Source organism: Anoplopoma fimbria, chromosome 19, assembly GCF_027596085.1.
Source record: "Anoplopoma fimbria isolate UVic2021 breed Golden Eagle Sablefish chromosome 19, Afim_UVic_2022, whole genome shotgun sequence".
NCBI classification, from domain to species: domain Eukaryota; kingdom Metazoa; phylum Chordata; class Actinopteri; order Perciformes; family Anoplopomatidae; genus Anoplopoma; species Anoplopoma fimbria.
Genome location: NC_072467.1, coordinates 17,137,996 through 17,152,919, shown reverse-complemented (window position 1 = coordinate 17,152,919; position 14,924 = coordinate 17,137,996). Strand labels below are relative to the sequence as shown.

General features: G+C 39.8%; 1 protein-coding gene across 1 annotated transcript in view; it reads right to left on the bottom strand.

Annotated features, from left to right (window-relative positions):
• The window catches only part of LOC129108755 (aminopeptidase Ey-like), a 33,597-nt gene continuing 18,673 nt past the window's right edge, over positions 1 to 14,924 (bottom strand). The window contains exons 16-23 of the mRNA XM_054620664.1: positions 14,798 to 14,853; positions 12,145 to 12,292; positions 11,926 to 12,017; positions 7,509 to 7,619; positions 7,261 to 7,428; positions 4,789 to 4,929; positions 685 to 766; positions 1 to 609 (exon numbers count right to left, since the gene is read on the bottom strand). Of these exons, the coding sequence (XP_054476639.1) occupies positions 454 to 609; positions 685 to 766; positions 4,789 to 4,929; positions 7,261 to 7,428; positions 7,509 to 7,619; positions 11,926 to 12,017; positions 12,145 to 12,292; positions 14,798 to 14,853 (954 nt within the window). The 3' untranslated portion in view covers positions 1 to 453. The remainder of the gene's footprint in view (positions 610 to 684; positions 767 to 4,788; positions 4,930 to 7,260; positions 7,429 to 7,508; positions 7,620 to 11,925; positions 12,018 to 12,144; positions 12,293 to 14,797; positions 14,854 to 14,924) is intronic.

Genomic DNA, 14,924 nt, shown 5'->3' with positions numbered 1-14,924 from the left:
CGATGGCATTTCAATGACTACATTTTAAAATAGCAGTTTCCAAGTGGTTATAAAGTGAAATCTCTGCAGTAAAGTGAGAATGTTACTGTGTAAGTGTTCAGTGTGGTAATAGCAGCTTTTTTACTGCCTCATGCAAACCAGTTTCATGTATAGGAGTGCCTTGTGACATCAATTCAATTCAGTTTATTTTGTATAGCCCAGAATCACAAATTAGCCTCAGAGGGCTTTACAATCTGTACACATGCGACATCCTCTGTCCTGGAACCCTCACATCTGACTGTTACTATAGAAATGTAGCTGAAATGAAGCGTTTTTTATGATATTCTTTCTTGATGTCTTTCCTACCTAATTCCTCTAAACTCTGGTTGCTTTTAATCAAATATATAGAGACACTTTTCATATGGGAGATAAGTCCTAGCTCCAAGCTCTCTCGCTCTGCCTATGTTAGAAAATCTAATGTCCAATCTGACTGTTGAACCAGTCCAAGATCTCCTGTTTGTTCTGTTGCTGCCAGTTGATGTTAGTTCTGGTCCTCTCCAAAGCCTGCTCCACAGCCAGGGTGGCGGGTCCAAACCCTGCTGGTCTGTGCTTCTCCTCAAACTCCTCCAGCTTGCACAGGAAATAAGAGAATTAGCTCTGACATGGTTTGATATTCATAAGGTTACGTTCTTTATGACGGTGTACCTCTTGTAGTTCAGCAGGTGTAGAGAACCTAGCAGTGACTCCGCTGATCAAAGAGGCAAAGGAGAAAGAGCCAACGCCATATCTGAAAAAATAAATAATTTAAACTCAAACTAGAACTGATCTGATACTGATTTAAAGCACAGTTGTTTTAGCTTGAACAAGCCACCTTCGTGGTGTTGCAATAATAACGTTAAGCTTATCTAAAGAGATGATTATAAACTTTGGGAGAAAACTACATTTAAAACTGAAAGAGTTTGAAATGTAATCTCTGCTAAAATTAACTGAGAATATAAAGTTTACAAAATCACCAAACTGGCTTATCAGGGACATTACTTTTGAGGCTGTTTATCAGTTGTAGAAAATGCGCAAACTTTCTCTGTCACTGTTTAGTTCAAGAGTCTGACTAATGAAGGCCTTACAGAAAATAGTTTATAGTACATCTAAAAAAATCAGTCACATCCTCCCATCTCAACCAGCATCTCCCTCTTGGAAAAACTGCCCTCTGAAAAGAGATTGAGGTATTACTATTGTTTTTCGATACTGTTTAATTGTGGTAACATGTATTTTCATGTATATTTGTAGAATGCTGTTAAATGCCATAATGTCCATTGTATTTGCACTATGGGCAAACCAAAGTTAATTCCTAATTTTTGTTGTAATAGCAACCCTGTCTAAAATGGACTTAAATATAGCGATGCTGCATCCTGTGCATAGCAAGTGAAAACCATCTGACCTGATTGTACAATGTGCAGTGACGACACCTATGGCCTGAGTTTGAAATATATCTCAAAGCATCATGTTGAAGTGGGTCAGTTAAGGCCAAAGAAGTTGGACACACTAATCTGTAAATGGTACCTGCATAATCCAGTTTGGACAGGAATAAACCTATAAACATGCGTTTATGTGAGGGTGGAGTGAAACCTGACTTTAAGCTAGAATTTTTTTTTTTGAATAACCATAGTTAAGTTTGCATTTAAAAATCCATGGGCTTTCTGCAATGAGTTAAAATCAGACTGTAAATTGGCAACCACAGTCTCAAAAGGAGCAGGACTGATACAGGACTGTCTCATCAGCATAAATGTGGACTGTTGGGTGTTTCATCTGGTCACCATTCATTATACATGTGGAGTGTTGAGCATTTCATCTGGTCAATGTTCATAATTGTCATAAATATATAATAGAGAAAGTAAAAGGCCCCAAAATAGATACTTTGGGAACTCCCTTTGTCAAGACAACAGAATCAGAAACAACATTACCAAACCTGACAATTACTTGCGGTCTGTTGAATGGCTGGGATACTAGCTGGCCACATTACTAACAAAAAGCAGCCTCCACCAGGATGTTAATTAACATGTGGTGATCTACTGTGTCAAATGCCTCGGTAAGATTAATAAACAAAGCAACACATTATAATTTTTTTGTCAATAGCAGCATTTATGTCATCAACTTTCAAAGTAGCACTCACAGTGCTGTTTCTAGGTCTGAATCCAGGTTGCAAAGGATTTAGGATATTAACTGACACTTGGAATAGTTTCAGCTAATCTGAAACTAAAGAATGTTTAATCTTAGCCAAGGCAGAGAGATGTGGTATTTGGGTGGTAGGTATAAAAGATCTAGGAAGTATAGCGGTATAAATTTGCCCTACAGTATTTTGACTTTACCTTGTTGACCAGTGGCTGCTGATTGAAACAGGCTGTTTTTTTGCTCCTCATATTTACACACCCGTGTCACTGCGTGCTTCTTCGACATAGGCACACAGCGTCACAAGGTTACAAGGTAAAAAGGCTTTCTATTTGTCATTGTACAAAATTTAGTTTGTAGTCACAATTTGCAACATAGGAAAAAAAACAAACAACAAAAAAATATATATTATGTAGGGAGGGTGGAGGATGAGTTAAGGAGTCTCACAGCCAGAGGAAAGAAGCTGTTCTGAAGTCTGGTGGTTTGGTAGCTGATACTTCAGTTTATCTTTCCAGGCGGCAGCAGGGTGAACAGGTTGTGGCTGGGTGTGTTTTGTCTTTTCATTTCTCTTAAGCTCTTCGCAGGCTCCTCTTCTCACCAATAGATGTGTACCGATGATCTTCTGGGTGCTTTTAATCACCAGCTGTAGAGCCCTCCTGTCCCATCCCAGTTTGTAATGTTTGAGTTAATGTCAGAATGGGCTGATATGGTGAATAAGTCAGTGATGACATCTGCTGGCTAGTTGTTACATGTTCTCAGTAGATGACCAGGGATGTTATCAGACCCAGCAGCTTTTCTCATATTCACTCTCATCAGGGTTTTCCTCGAATCCTCTGTGGATACTGACAGTGGCCATTCCTTTACTTCAGCGGTCCCAAACTTTTTTTGCGACATGGACCGGTTTCATCTAAGACAATAATTTTGCGGACCGGCCTTCAAGGTGTGGCGGATAAACACGACGAAATAAAATGATACGACCGGCATTAACACAAATGCATAAAAAATACAACTCACCATAACGCTGAATCATACCCGAAGTGTGTTCCTTATGTCCAGTCTACTCCGTAATTTTGTTTTGATTGTAGTCACTGCAGAAAACCCTCATTTTCGCTAGTTTGTGGGCTTAGTTTTTGAGGTAACGTATCACATGACCGAGGCAAGCATCTTGACATGTGTGAAGAGGCACAGGCGGATGTAATTGTGAAAGAATCCGGTCATTTTTCAAAATAAAACATCTTTCAGACTCTCATAATCAAAAAAATGGTAATAATATAAGTTGTTTATTCTTTCTGTGCGGAACGGTACCAAATGACCCCCGGACCGGCACCGGTCTGCAGCCCGGTGTTTGGGGACTGCTGCTTTACTTGACAGCTGACTCTTTGTTGAGGAGATCAAAGCAAGCAGGTGTTTAGCTCATCCAGCTGCATGGCCTCACACATGATAGGGCGCTCCTGCTTTTATAGCCTGTGACACTCTGGATTTCCGTCCCCATATCTTTAGTGTTGTTGGTGTTGAGGCCTCTCTCCAGTCTCTTTTGACTCCTCCTCTTTTCCTCCTTGATGCTAGCTTTCAGTCTTGCTCTGTCGATGCTGTATACTTCCTTGTCACCTCACCGAAAGGCAGCTTTTTTAGCTTTGGACAGAGTCCTCACCCCTCCAGATTGATTTTGCCATCGAGCGCTGGCATGTTCCAGTCATTACATTCAAGAGTCCTGTAGAGCAGCTGTAGCTTCATCTGTCCACACTTAAACTGTTTTTTCTGATTGTTTAGCTCGTTTAATCAGCTGGGCGTATGGAGGCAGAAGGTACAGGGAAATACAATCTGATTGTCCGGTGTAGGTGCACGGGAGGGCTTTGTAACTGCCAGGAATAATTGTTGGTCCAGTGTATTATTTCCTCTGGTCAAAGTGTGGACATGCTGGTGGAATTTAGGTAAAACAGGTCTCTTTATTTGATTAAAAATCCCCAGTTTTCATGTGTCTGGTGATGACCACATACAATTCCTGTGCATCAGGAGGAATGTAAGCGGCAGCAGCAAAATCACTGGTGAATTCTCTAGGCAAATAATATGGCTGGCACACACACAAACTTAATATAATATAAACACATACACAGAGACACAGAGAGAGAGAGAGAGAGAGAGAGAGAGAGAGAGAGAGAGAGAGAGAGAGAGAGACACATGGTGTGGGAGCAGATGCTAAACATAAAACTATTGATACACCATAGCATCCGAACACTTTAATGGAAAATATGGCAGATATCAACCAGAACCAGTAATTTTTTTTTTGTTGATTTTGTTTAAAAAACAATGTTGACTGTCTTTAGCAAACAGGTAACAAAGATGGTGTTCTCCCATGTTAAAGTCCCATGTTTTTGACTTGTCCGTTTGGCATAACTAAGTAAATTCTTCTTAAATATATAACCTTGGTGTCTTAAAAACACTTTTTTCACCAAAAAAAATAATGAATAAAATTTCATCAGCTTCTTTACTTTGATACCTTATTATTTTCATTAAAATACTTGGTTAGAATCTAATTTCATGTTTAAAGCCCATTTGTAGGCTAAAACTAATATGTTATCTTTCTGTCTCTTCTCACATATACACATACGTTCCCCCAATAATCTTTATGAGTGTAATACTCACTGTGTGAACATGTATTCCCACTGATCCTTGACAAAGTCCCATGCCAGACTTTGTCCCACTCTGTTGCTTGCGACAGATGTGATGACGGAGGTAGCGTCCTGTTTACGGATCATAGATGAGTTAAGGGTATAAGACAGATACCTGTGAAAACAGAAGAGACAGTTATTTCCAGTATTAACTGTTCTCTTTCAACTGGCTCGTTCCCATTTAGTTTTAACCATGCAACAGTCCAGCTAAAGCCCATACTCATTTTATTGGTTTTGGACAATTGAGGGCTGAGATTTCCAAAAAAAACAAAAAACATTTACAATAAATGTATTTATTTTATGAAAAACAATAGTATTTTTGAAAAAAATCCAATTTGGCTTTCATAGCACTGAAACTGCACTCATTGAAGTAAATAGTAAATGGATTGACTTGTACTTGTATAGTGCTTTTCTAGTCTTCAAACCACTTTGACACTACATGTCATCATTCACACCCATTCATACACTGATGGCAGGAGCTACCATGCAAGGTTCCACCTGACCATCAGGACTATCTGACCAATCATGCTCATTCAAACAGCAATGGCACAGCCTTTGGGAGCAACCTTGGGTTAAGTGTCTTTCCTTAGGACATTGACATGGGCTATCGTAGCTGGGAATCGAATCGCAGATCCTCTGGTTGGAGGACGACTTTGCCACTGAGTCACAGTCTGAAAAAGGATTGTTTTAAAATCTGTTTTAATCCAACTTGATTTGAGTTCTGAGTTTGACACGTCTGACCTCTCAATTTGAATTGATCATCTGGAACAGTGGAGTGCCATTTTGTGCAACAATCGCATCACAAAGTGTTAAAAACACAACAACTCTCCATTCACATGCTGCCACATTGTAAACAAAACTGTTTTGATTTTCATGTGTACGAGATGGGAACTTGTACTTGGGACTTGGACTAAGGTCGAACTTAAGTCGCACACACAGGGACTTGAGACTTGACTTGGACTTGAAAAAAAAAGAATTATGAGCATCGCTGCGTTTGAAAGGCTAAAGGGAAGTGTTTATTTATACTACATTTCTGTCCTCAGTAGGAGACCCGGTGTAATCACACAATATGGTTGTACTCTAACTGTCACAGAAAAAAAGGTTACATTTATTTTTGCATGCCAACCAAAGTTTTCAAATGTGTGTTTTTTCATATTGTATTGGTATAGCCTCATCAAAGAGGGTTAGGTTACTCACAATACGTTTAGCAGGATCCATAGAGAAAGGCTGGGCTGTTTTTTGACATAGTGTAACCAGGTGGAACTGATGTTGAGCTATGGTTGGTTCAGCCGGACTGGTAACGTAGTGCACAGGGATTGATTGAGTGATTAAAGGCACCTGTTGGCGAGCCGCAATGTCAGAGTCTGTCCTTTGTCTCCGCCGCGATGGGCTGGGACGTTGCGTTTGGCGACTGAAGTTGAGCACGGCTGTATGCCGAAGTTGCCGTCGGGTGTGAGGGTGACTGAAGTGACTGGCCGAGAGCAGCCGTGGACGTTTTTTGCTTTATTGAGCTCCGTGTCTAGGAGGCATCTTGCCCGGATGTGGTGGATTGCCTGAGTACCTTAAGAGGGGCGGTTAGATGGGGCAGGGAATCCAATTAAGGGTTACTGTATTGCTGTACAACCGTGATTTCTTTTTAAGTAGTTCTAGCTCATTTTGTGTTTCTTTGGGAGGAGTTGCTGTTAGTGATTAACATGTTTCGTTTTGTTTCTTTTGCAGCAAGTGAGACGCTGCCCTGGTGGTTTATTTATTTTCTTTGGTTTTTAATTTTATTAATGTTGCCTACCCTGGGTTGTTGTGAGTGCATAGTTTGTGAGTTCCTCCTGCACTAGGTTAATCATTCTTCATTTGTGCCAACCCCTTCTGAGATGCATGACTTGAAGTGTGTTTGATACCAACGATGCTGTTAAATGAACAACATTAAAGATTTATATTTTGCTTACTCAGCTTCCTGCGTGTGCATGCCTTAACGGCGTCCAAACCTGATCTCTTTGGCTTTGGACTGCGGCTGATTGTAACTACAGTGTGAGTAAGTGCACAAACATCTGTACTGTATTTGTATAGCGCTTTTCTAGTCTTCCGACCACTCAAAGCACTTTTGCATTACATATCATTCACACCCATTCATACACTGATGACAGGGGCTACCATGCAAGGTGCCACCTGCATATCAGGACATACAACACTCACACACCGATGGCGCAGCCCAAGGACACATCAACATGGACTGCCGGAGCCGGGGATTGACCCTGCTCTCCACTGAGCCACAGTCGCCCACATCTGTAGCTCAGGCCAAAGTCTGTATGATTGCAGCTAGCTAGTTAATTTCGCTATCTCACTAAGGCTAATTGACACATGTTGTAGCTGTGATTATGACTATAGCCCTATCTGTGCTTTGGCTCTGCAACGTCTTCTTCGTCTTGAAAAAGGATGGGAGGATACACACCTTTTCAGCAGTTGTGTATTGCTGCTACATGCCAGTGCAGACATGAGTTTGCTGGCCTCGCTGGCTACAGTAGCATTCTTGAACTGTGACCAGCCAAACTCCCACTCTGCCTCACCACCTGCTGCCATGGCACTGCAGTACACTGCTGAACGCAGGTTGGGATGGATCCTGACAAAAGAGTTTGAGTCAACTATTTGTTTGACTTTAAAAATAGTGACATGATCAAATGGCCTATAAAATAGACCAACAAATTATGTTGAGGGTTCTCCATCCATTGTTTGAACCATGTGGTGGTCAGGTTCTGGCATTCTGTTACTCCAGTCCTGCAGGCCATGTGGATGGCATTCACCTCGTTATACCTGCAAGAAAAGTCAAACATGTTACCAGCTGACATGACAAAGGTGCTACATTTTGTTACTTAAACAGAAAAAAAAGTTTTGACCAAAAGCATTAAATGTATGTCCCCCTGCTGGTCCAGGTCTGATAAATGGGGTGAAAGAGACCCAAATTTATCTTTATGATTTTTTTTATTGGGTCAGGGCTTGACAATGGTTAGAATGCAAACAACATGAACTGCAATATCCCTGAATAAGTCTGACTGACTTTTGCAGCAAGGCATCCCCCTCTCTCTTTGTCAACATTTCCTACTTCTACACTAAAAAAATCTATTAAAGGCTAAAATGCCTAAACAATTATTTTACATACCTAATCTTTATGGGGTTCGATCTGTCCCAATATCAATAAACACACACAAAAGGATTCACAAATTTATTATGTGATTAATATATAAATGACACTTAATAAATTATCATTATATATAAATGTAAATTAAATCCACATGTAAGAAAATAAAATTCTAAAATATATATATTCATGTGGATGTCGATAATGATAGTCTTAGACCTGCGTTTATTTCAATATTAGATTCAATTGGCTTCTGTCAGTGTGTACATAAACCGACTCACTGTTTTAACCACACCCTCGAACCTTGTTCTGCTATATGGCATTGAAATAGAAAATGTAATTGTCTCTCAACAGAGCCCTCTTTTATCGGACCATTACCTAATCATTTTTGTATAGTTAGGGCTGGCTCAGGTTCGCTTTGGTCCAGCCCCTAGATATGCTGCTTTAGGCCTAGACTGCTGGGGGACTACCTAGGATACACTGAGCTCCTCTCTCCACTCCCTCCATCTTCATGTATTAATGTCCTATTTATGCACATTACTGACTTTGCTTCTTCCCCGGAGTCCTTGTGCTTTCTCGCATCGCAGGTTTCCATAAATCATGGCTGTACCTGGACTGTGGTCGTGCCTCCTGCTATGGCCCTGCTGACACCTACTGCTACTACCATTATTATTATTAGTCACATTACTATTACCTGTACAATTACGCATATTAGCTTTGCTTCCACCCTGAAGCCCTTTTTCCTTTCTCGCCTCGCAGTTTTCCACAAATCGTTCTGGTCCCTGGTCGTGCCTCCTGCTGTGACCCGGCTGACACCCACTGCTACTTTGATTATTATTATTAGTCACATTACTAATACTATTTCCTATATCATTATTTTAATTCCACTATAGTCCTTGCTGCTTTTATAAGTAGTCTTAATTTTTTCCTTCGCTACTCTGCTTACTACTGTGATTATATGAATAATTTATGTCATATACATTGAATGTGTTGTATCTCTGTTATGCTGTTCATTCTGTACACATGACATCTATTGCATTCTGTCCATCCTGGGAGAAGGAGTTTTTCCTGTGCCGATGTGAGGGTTCAGGGACAGAGGATGTCGCATGTGTACAGATTGTAAAGCCCTCTGAGGCAAACTTGTAATTTGCTATTTTGGGTTATACAAAATAAACTGAGTTTAATTGAATTTAATAGATCTTTCCTCTATTTTCTCCCAAATCAGCGTGCCCCACTACAGGTAAAGTGGGAAGAATGAGGGCGACGTTGTCTGCTTACTGTTAACTTTCTTGTTTGATATTTTGGCTTTGACTACTAGTCAAACTACTAGACTACTTTTTCTAGATCTTAGGTTTGGCCCTTGGCGTGAACTGGTTTGTGACTGAATTAGAATGTTGACTCAGAAAATGGATGAGGGTCCAAGAAGAAGAAGATTCAAAGAAAACAGTTTGGATTAAGGGAATAGAGGTTTTCACAGGAGGATGTGAGGTAGGAATTTTAAACAATTAAATTGAGAAACGAAGGGGATGGCGTTGTCTAGGTAATTCAAAAGGTGAAAGTGGCTAAATTCTTGAGAGATGAGATTGTAAAATATGTAAAACGTCAGAAAAGCAAAACAAAACTCTGCATATAGAAAGTATCTGCCTTATACCCCTCCCCACTTAGCTACAAATATATAGTTTTTGGGGAAAGGAACAAAGCTGGAATATTTAATAATTAAAAGTTTGGACAAGAGTAGGAACTATTAAAATCGCTGACTTTCATAGCCCATGTAAGAGACTTTCCATATAATTACTGGATGAACTTGATGTACATTTGGAATGGAAAGTTGTATGTTGTGGAGATTTTAATGCACATAGCACATTATGGGGTAGTGGAACCGACGACAATGGAATGGTGATCAGCCATTTATCCCACTTTAGTATCTGATTCCTTGTCAGGTCTTAGCTGAATCATCCAATAATGGTTAAAATTGAGTTTAGAAGAATATGAAACAAAATGAATACAGAAAAGGTCTTTCAGCAGGCTGACTGGAAGAAATTTAGAAGTATCGGTGATCAAGAAATGGAGAAAATGTGTATTAATGTGTTGGAGTTTGATCTAATCATAATAGATAACCACTATTGATTATATCAAAATGTTTGAGTATTCCTAAATGTTACAATGAAGATTACATATATGACATCTTCATACTGAATTTAGTATGAATATAGAGTGGTTTGAATGGTTAAAGATATAACCTGTTTGATTAAGTAAATGACAAATGGTATTTAAAAAGCACATAGCCATGCACTGAAGAGATTGCAAGTCAGGAAAAGAGAAAGCATTTGGAAGCGCAGATGTGAGCATGCTGAGTCAAGGACTTTCCATCTCAATTAGAAAATATAGAGAGATATCATGCCAGGAAGAGAAACTCATGAAAGACTCACCATACCCCAATCAGAAAAGGCAGAGAGAGATAATGCGAGTACAGTAGGCATTAAAAAGACAGAGAGATGTTATTCATGAACAGGTGGTTGTGATAAGGGACAGCTCAGCTCACCTTCAGATCAAAGGAAACAGGGAAGTGCTTCCCTATCGAAAAGGCAGTGACACTATATAAGATAATGTTAAGGACAGACCAAATCAGTTCACTCTCCGGAGAGTAAGCTCGGATTTAATTCTTTGCTTGAAGAATAAACGCTATTGCATTGAACTCTGTCTGTTTACAATTCAATTCAGTTTATTTTGTATAGCCCACAATCACAAATTACAAATTTGCCTCAGAGGGCTTTACAATCTGTACACATGCGACATCCTCTGTCCCGGACAGTGCTTTCTTCAAACATCATCGGGACTCCGATAGGTATTGAGTATAGAATAAGTATAGAGTTGGAGCAGTAATTTGTCAACTGGCCCAGTCCAAACTTACGACAAATGAGGATGTAGATAATTTAAATGACTGGTTTGCAGCAAAGCAGTCCATGCAGAACAAAGGAGGTAAGCACAAAAAGAAGATTGTACTTTGGTGGACAAATTAATGTGTTGAAGCAATTCAATATTGAAATAAAGCTTTTAAAGTATCAATAAAGAATCATAGTTGTCAGACTCTTATTGAATATAAAAATTTGCAAGCAAACATAAGGAGGATCAATAAAAACACAAATAAGGACTTTTGGAGGAAGTTTTGCAACTCAGTAGGAAGGTAGAGAAAAATTGATAATGAAGGGAAAATGAAGAGGACATATATCAAAATAGCAGATTGGCATGAGGAAAGGGAGGAATACCATACATCCAGCTTATATTCGGAACTTGAAATCAAGAAAGCACAGATAATCAAAGAAAGTATTCAGGCTGTTTTCTTTGACATAGACAAGGCATATAATACGATTTGGAGAGAATGGTTATTAATTAGATTTTATAAGTTTGGTATTAAGGGTGGAATGTATAGACTTTTTACTTAAAAGATTAATACAAGTTGAAGCAAAGTGATGGTCAGGAACAAATTCAAGGTACCAGACAGACAACAAAGTGGTAACTAGAATGAAAAACATAACGGCCAATGCATAGCCCACTGCATTATATCAAATCAGATTTGTTTTCAATATTTTTGCCGAACAGAATAATTGTTATTAAATAGTTTGTATTTATTGTTTGAAATAAAAGACAGAAAAACAGTCAAATTAAACTCATTGTAAAAAAAAAGAAAGTAGGGTGTGATCTTATGGGCTCCTTGATGGAGCCCCTTGGTGAATGTGGACCAGAGGTCGGCCAGCCCTCTTACTTACAGTAAATCCAACATGTAGCAGCTGGTTAAAGGGTTTCATCGTTTTTTACAAAAGTCATATACAGGAGTTATAGGCACAGTCTCATTTCCCAGATCAATACATTGATCATTACCCATTACCACTACCATTGACCACTATCCATTAGTGCTTTAGTACATATACATACAGTATATTGTTCATGCATATATTTTTGTATCCAGGTGAGAATACTCACTGGTCAGTGTGTCTGTCAGGGACAAGGATCCAGTCTGAAGTCATGTTTTTGAAGTACAGGAAGAGAGGCGTCACAAGCTTCTTCATGTAGTCCTAGAAGAACCATAGACATGAGTAAAGGATGCTGGTTGCCTACATAAAGACTTACCATGGATGTCTAAATGAACATGTTGTAAGTGAGCTAAACATTGAAGAATTTTACACAGATAGTGTAGAGTACCTGCATCGGCTCATAGACTTCAGTCTGGTCCAGCATGAGGTAGTAATAGCCCAGATTATCCAGAGCAGACTGCCAAGGCATGTATTCTGTCTCCACAGACAGATAGAGGGTTGTGTTCAGAGCAAGAGTAGTGGAGACCATCTGAGCCCTGCAAAGAGAAGGAGATGTGTTTTGGATGATTTAATGTAACGTTTGGAAATGTTTCTATTGGATTTCAACCTGCACAGCAACACAATGGAGGTGAATAGGTTCTGTTTTGTATCCGTTTTTGGTGAACTGACCCTGAAGTATGGTATCACATTCAGTCTTGAAATAAATCCTCATGGACCTTTCCTCTTATGGCACTATTAGGACAAATTTTCAGTTTGTCCAAAAGACATATCATAGCTAGTGACGGAACTGCCAAGAAATTTATTGAGCACTTTCATGCGTTCAGTATTGCTGCTTTTAGCGCTGTCTAGAACGGGCCGATAGCTGCTGCTTGCAGCCTTGTTAAATTTCCAAATCTAAGTCTCAAAACTCCAGCCAACTCATAATTTAGTTTCTTTCATCTGTCCTGTATTCCTGCCATTATCACTATCCCTCAAGTCATGTCAGATCCTGCCACTTCTACTAGCAATCCCCTTACCTCAGATTCCCTGCGTATCTCTTCGCTTGCACCTTATTCCCTCACTATATATACTGGCCCAGACCAATTGTTCCTCTGCCAGATCTTCAAAGGTTTTCAGCAAAAGTGGCCCAAATCTGATTTCATAACACAAATCACATGGAATCTGATCCTTCAAATCGGGTCAGGATCTTTGTGTGTGGTCCTAAATTAGATACAGGTCTGATTTTTACAACACATACACTGGTGGCAGGAGCTGCCATACAAGGTGCTACCCGATTGTCAGAATCTAAACTAATCATTCACTGATAAACCTTCAGTCTCATCTGTGGAGCCGACACAGATGTAAAAAACAGCGATCAATTCAGAGGTTTTTGACAGCTGTGGGTACAGGACTAATTAACAACAATGTAGAGTACCGTATTTTCCGCACTATAAGGCGCACTTAAAAGCCTTTAATTTTCTCAAAAAACTACAGTGCGCCTTATAATCCGGAGCGCCTTATATATGGATTAATTCTGGTTGTGCTAATCGAAGCGATTTTGTGTGGTACACGGCGCTCTGTCAACATGTTTTAGTACGACTTTGGTAAACTACAAAGCCGCACCGCAGCAGCATTACGGCTACCGTAGTCAGGAGCGTCAGGAGTAATACATACTGTGCTTCACCATAATATTACAGTGTGTGTGTATAAGGACCCAACATGGCTCCTGTCAAGAGACACGCTTACGACGCGGACTGAAAACTCAAGGCTATCAGTCACGCAGTAGAACATGGGAATAGAGCAGCTGCGAGAGAATTCAACATTAATGAATCAATGGTAGGAAGTGGAGGAAGTTTGACTGACTGACTGTTTTGTTTCGCTTAATGCGCCTTATAGTCCGGTGCGCCTTATATATGAAAAAAGATCGAAAATAGACCATTCATTGACAGTGCGCCTTATAATCCAGTGCGCCCTATAGTGCGGAAAATACGGTAACAGTTTAAGAGTTACCTGGAAGACCCGACAGTCTAATCGCTAAATGTAATCGAGCAGCCAGCTTTGAATGGGCGGCACATTTTCTGAAAGAACAGTTAAGAACTCAAATTGTGGAAGAAAGAGCAGAAGCTCTGGTTCAAAAGGCAGCAGTAGGAGCAGTTGTTGGGCCAGAAAAGTCAACCTCTACATCCTCAGAAATCAAAAGTGTTAAAGCACAGACAAGAATCTGAGCTCTTGACATAAACAAACAACTAAATGTGAAATGGAAGAAAAAAAAAAAGTAATTCATGAGCTTCCTTCTTGCAGCCTGCAGAAGCAATATGAGGGTCACTGACTTGCCATTCAGAGTGGAGGTGCCAGGGATTGGACCAATGCGCTCCTGGTTAATTGACGCCCGTTCTACCTCCTGAGCAACAGTTTGCTATGTGTAATGCCACTTCACACAAATCTGATATTTTACATTTAGAAAATAATGCCAAACAACAAGTCATATGAATGGAAATGGAACACTAAGACTTGCAGTGTTATGGATACCTTGCCTGTCCTTTGTGAGAATAGTTTGACTGTTCTGGTTTAGCTCGTGGCTTTAACCCCTAACTGTTCTTTTGATTCATAATCAGACCTTCTTTTGACATTGATTGCTCTCTGTGTTGTGCTTTTGGGTTTTAGTCTGCCACGGAAACATTACCAGAAGATAGATTGCTATGGAATTTCCATAATATTTTCAGATGCTTTCAAGGGGGATCAACCGTTTTAAATTGTACTGATCGAATCGTCTTTCATCTAGCACCCTTACATAAAGACTTCACTTTAGCCCCACTGGTTAGACTCTCTGAATAGCTAGATTGATTTCCTTTTAAAATGCTTAGCCCATATTCATAACAGTTTCCTTTTGAAAGCCAAGTATACTGATCGTGGGCTTTTTTGTTATTCACCGTGGCAAAAAGTAGTAACAAGTATGTTTCTTGGTTTTACTTGGGTTCTAACTCTTAGACACTAATAAGACCAAGCTTGGTAATGGGCTGAAAAGACTGCAGAGAAAACTCCAAGAAGCTTAACTGACATACCTGGCCAAATTGAAAGCATCATCCACAAGCTGGGCTCTGTTTATCAATGGAATAACCTGCACAACAGATTTTATGTGTCAAACAGGATATGAAATTCAAACCATGATTTTACATTCTGCAAACACTC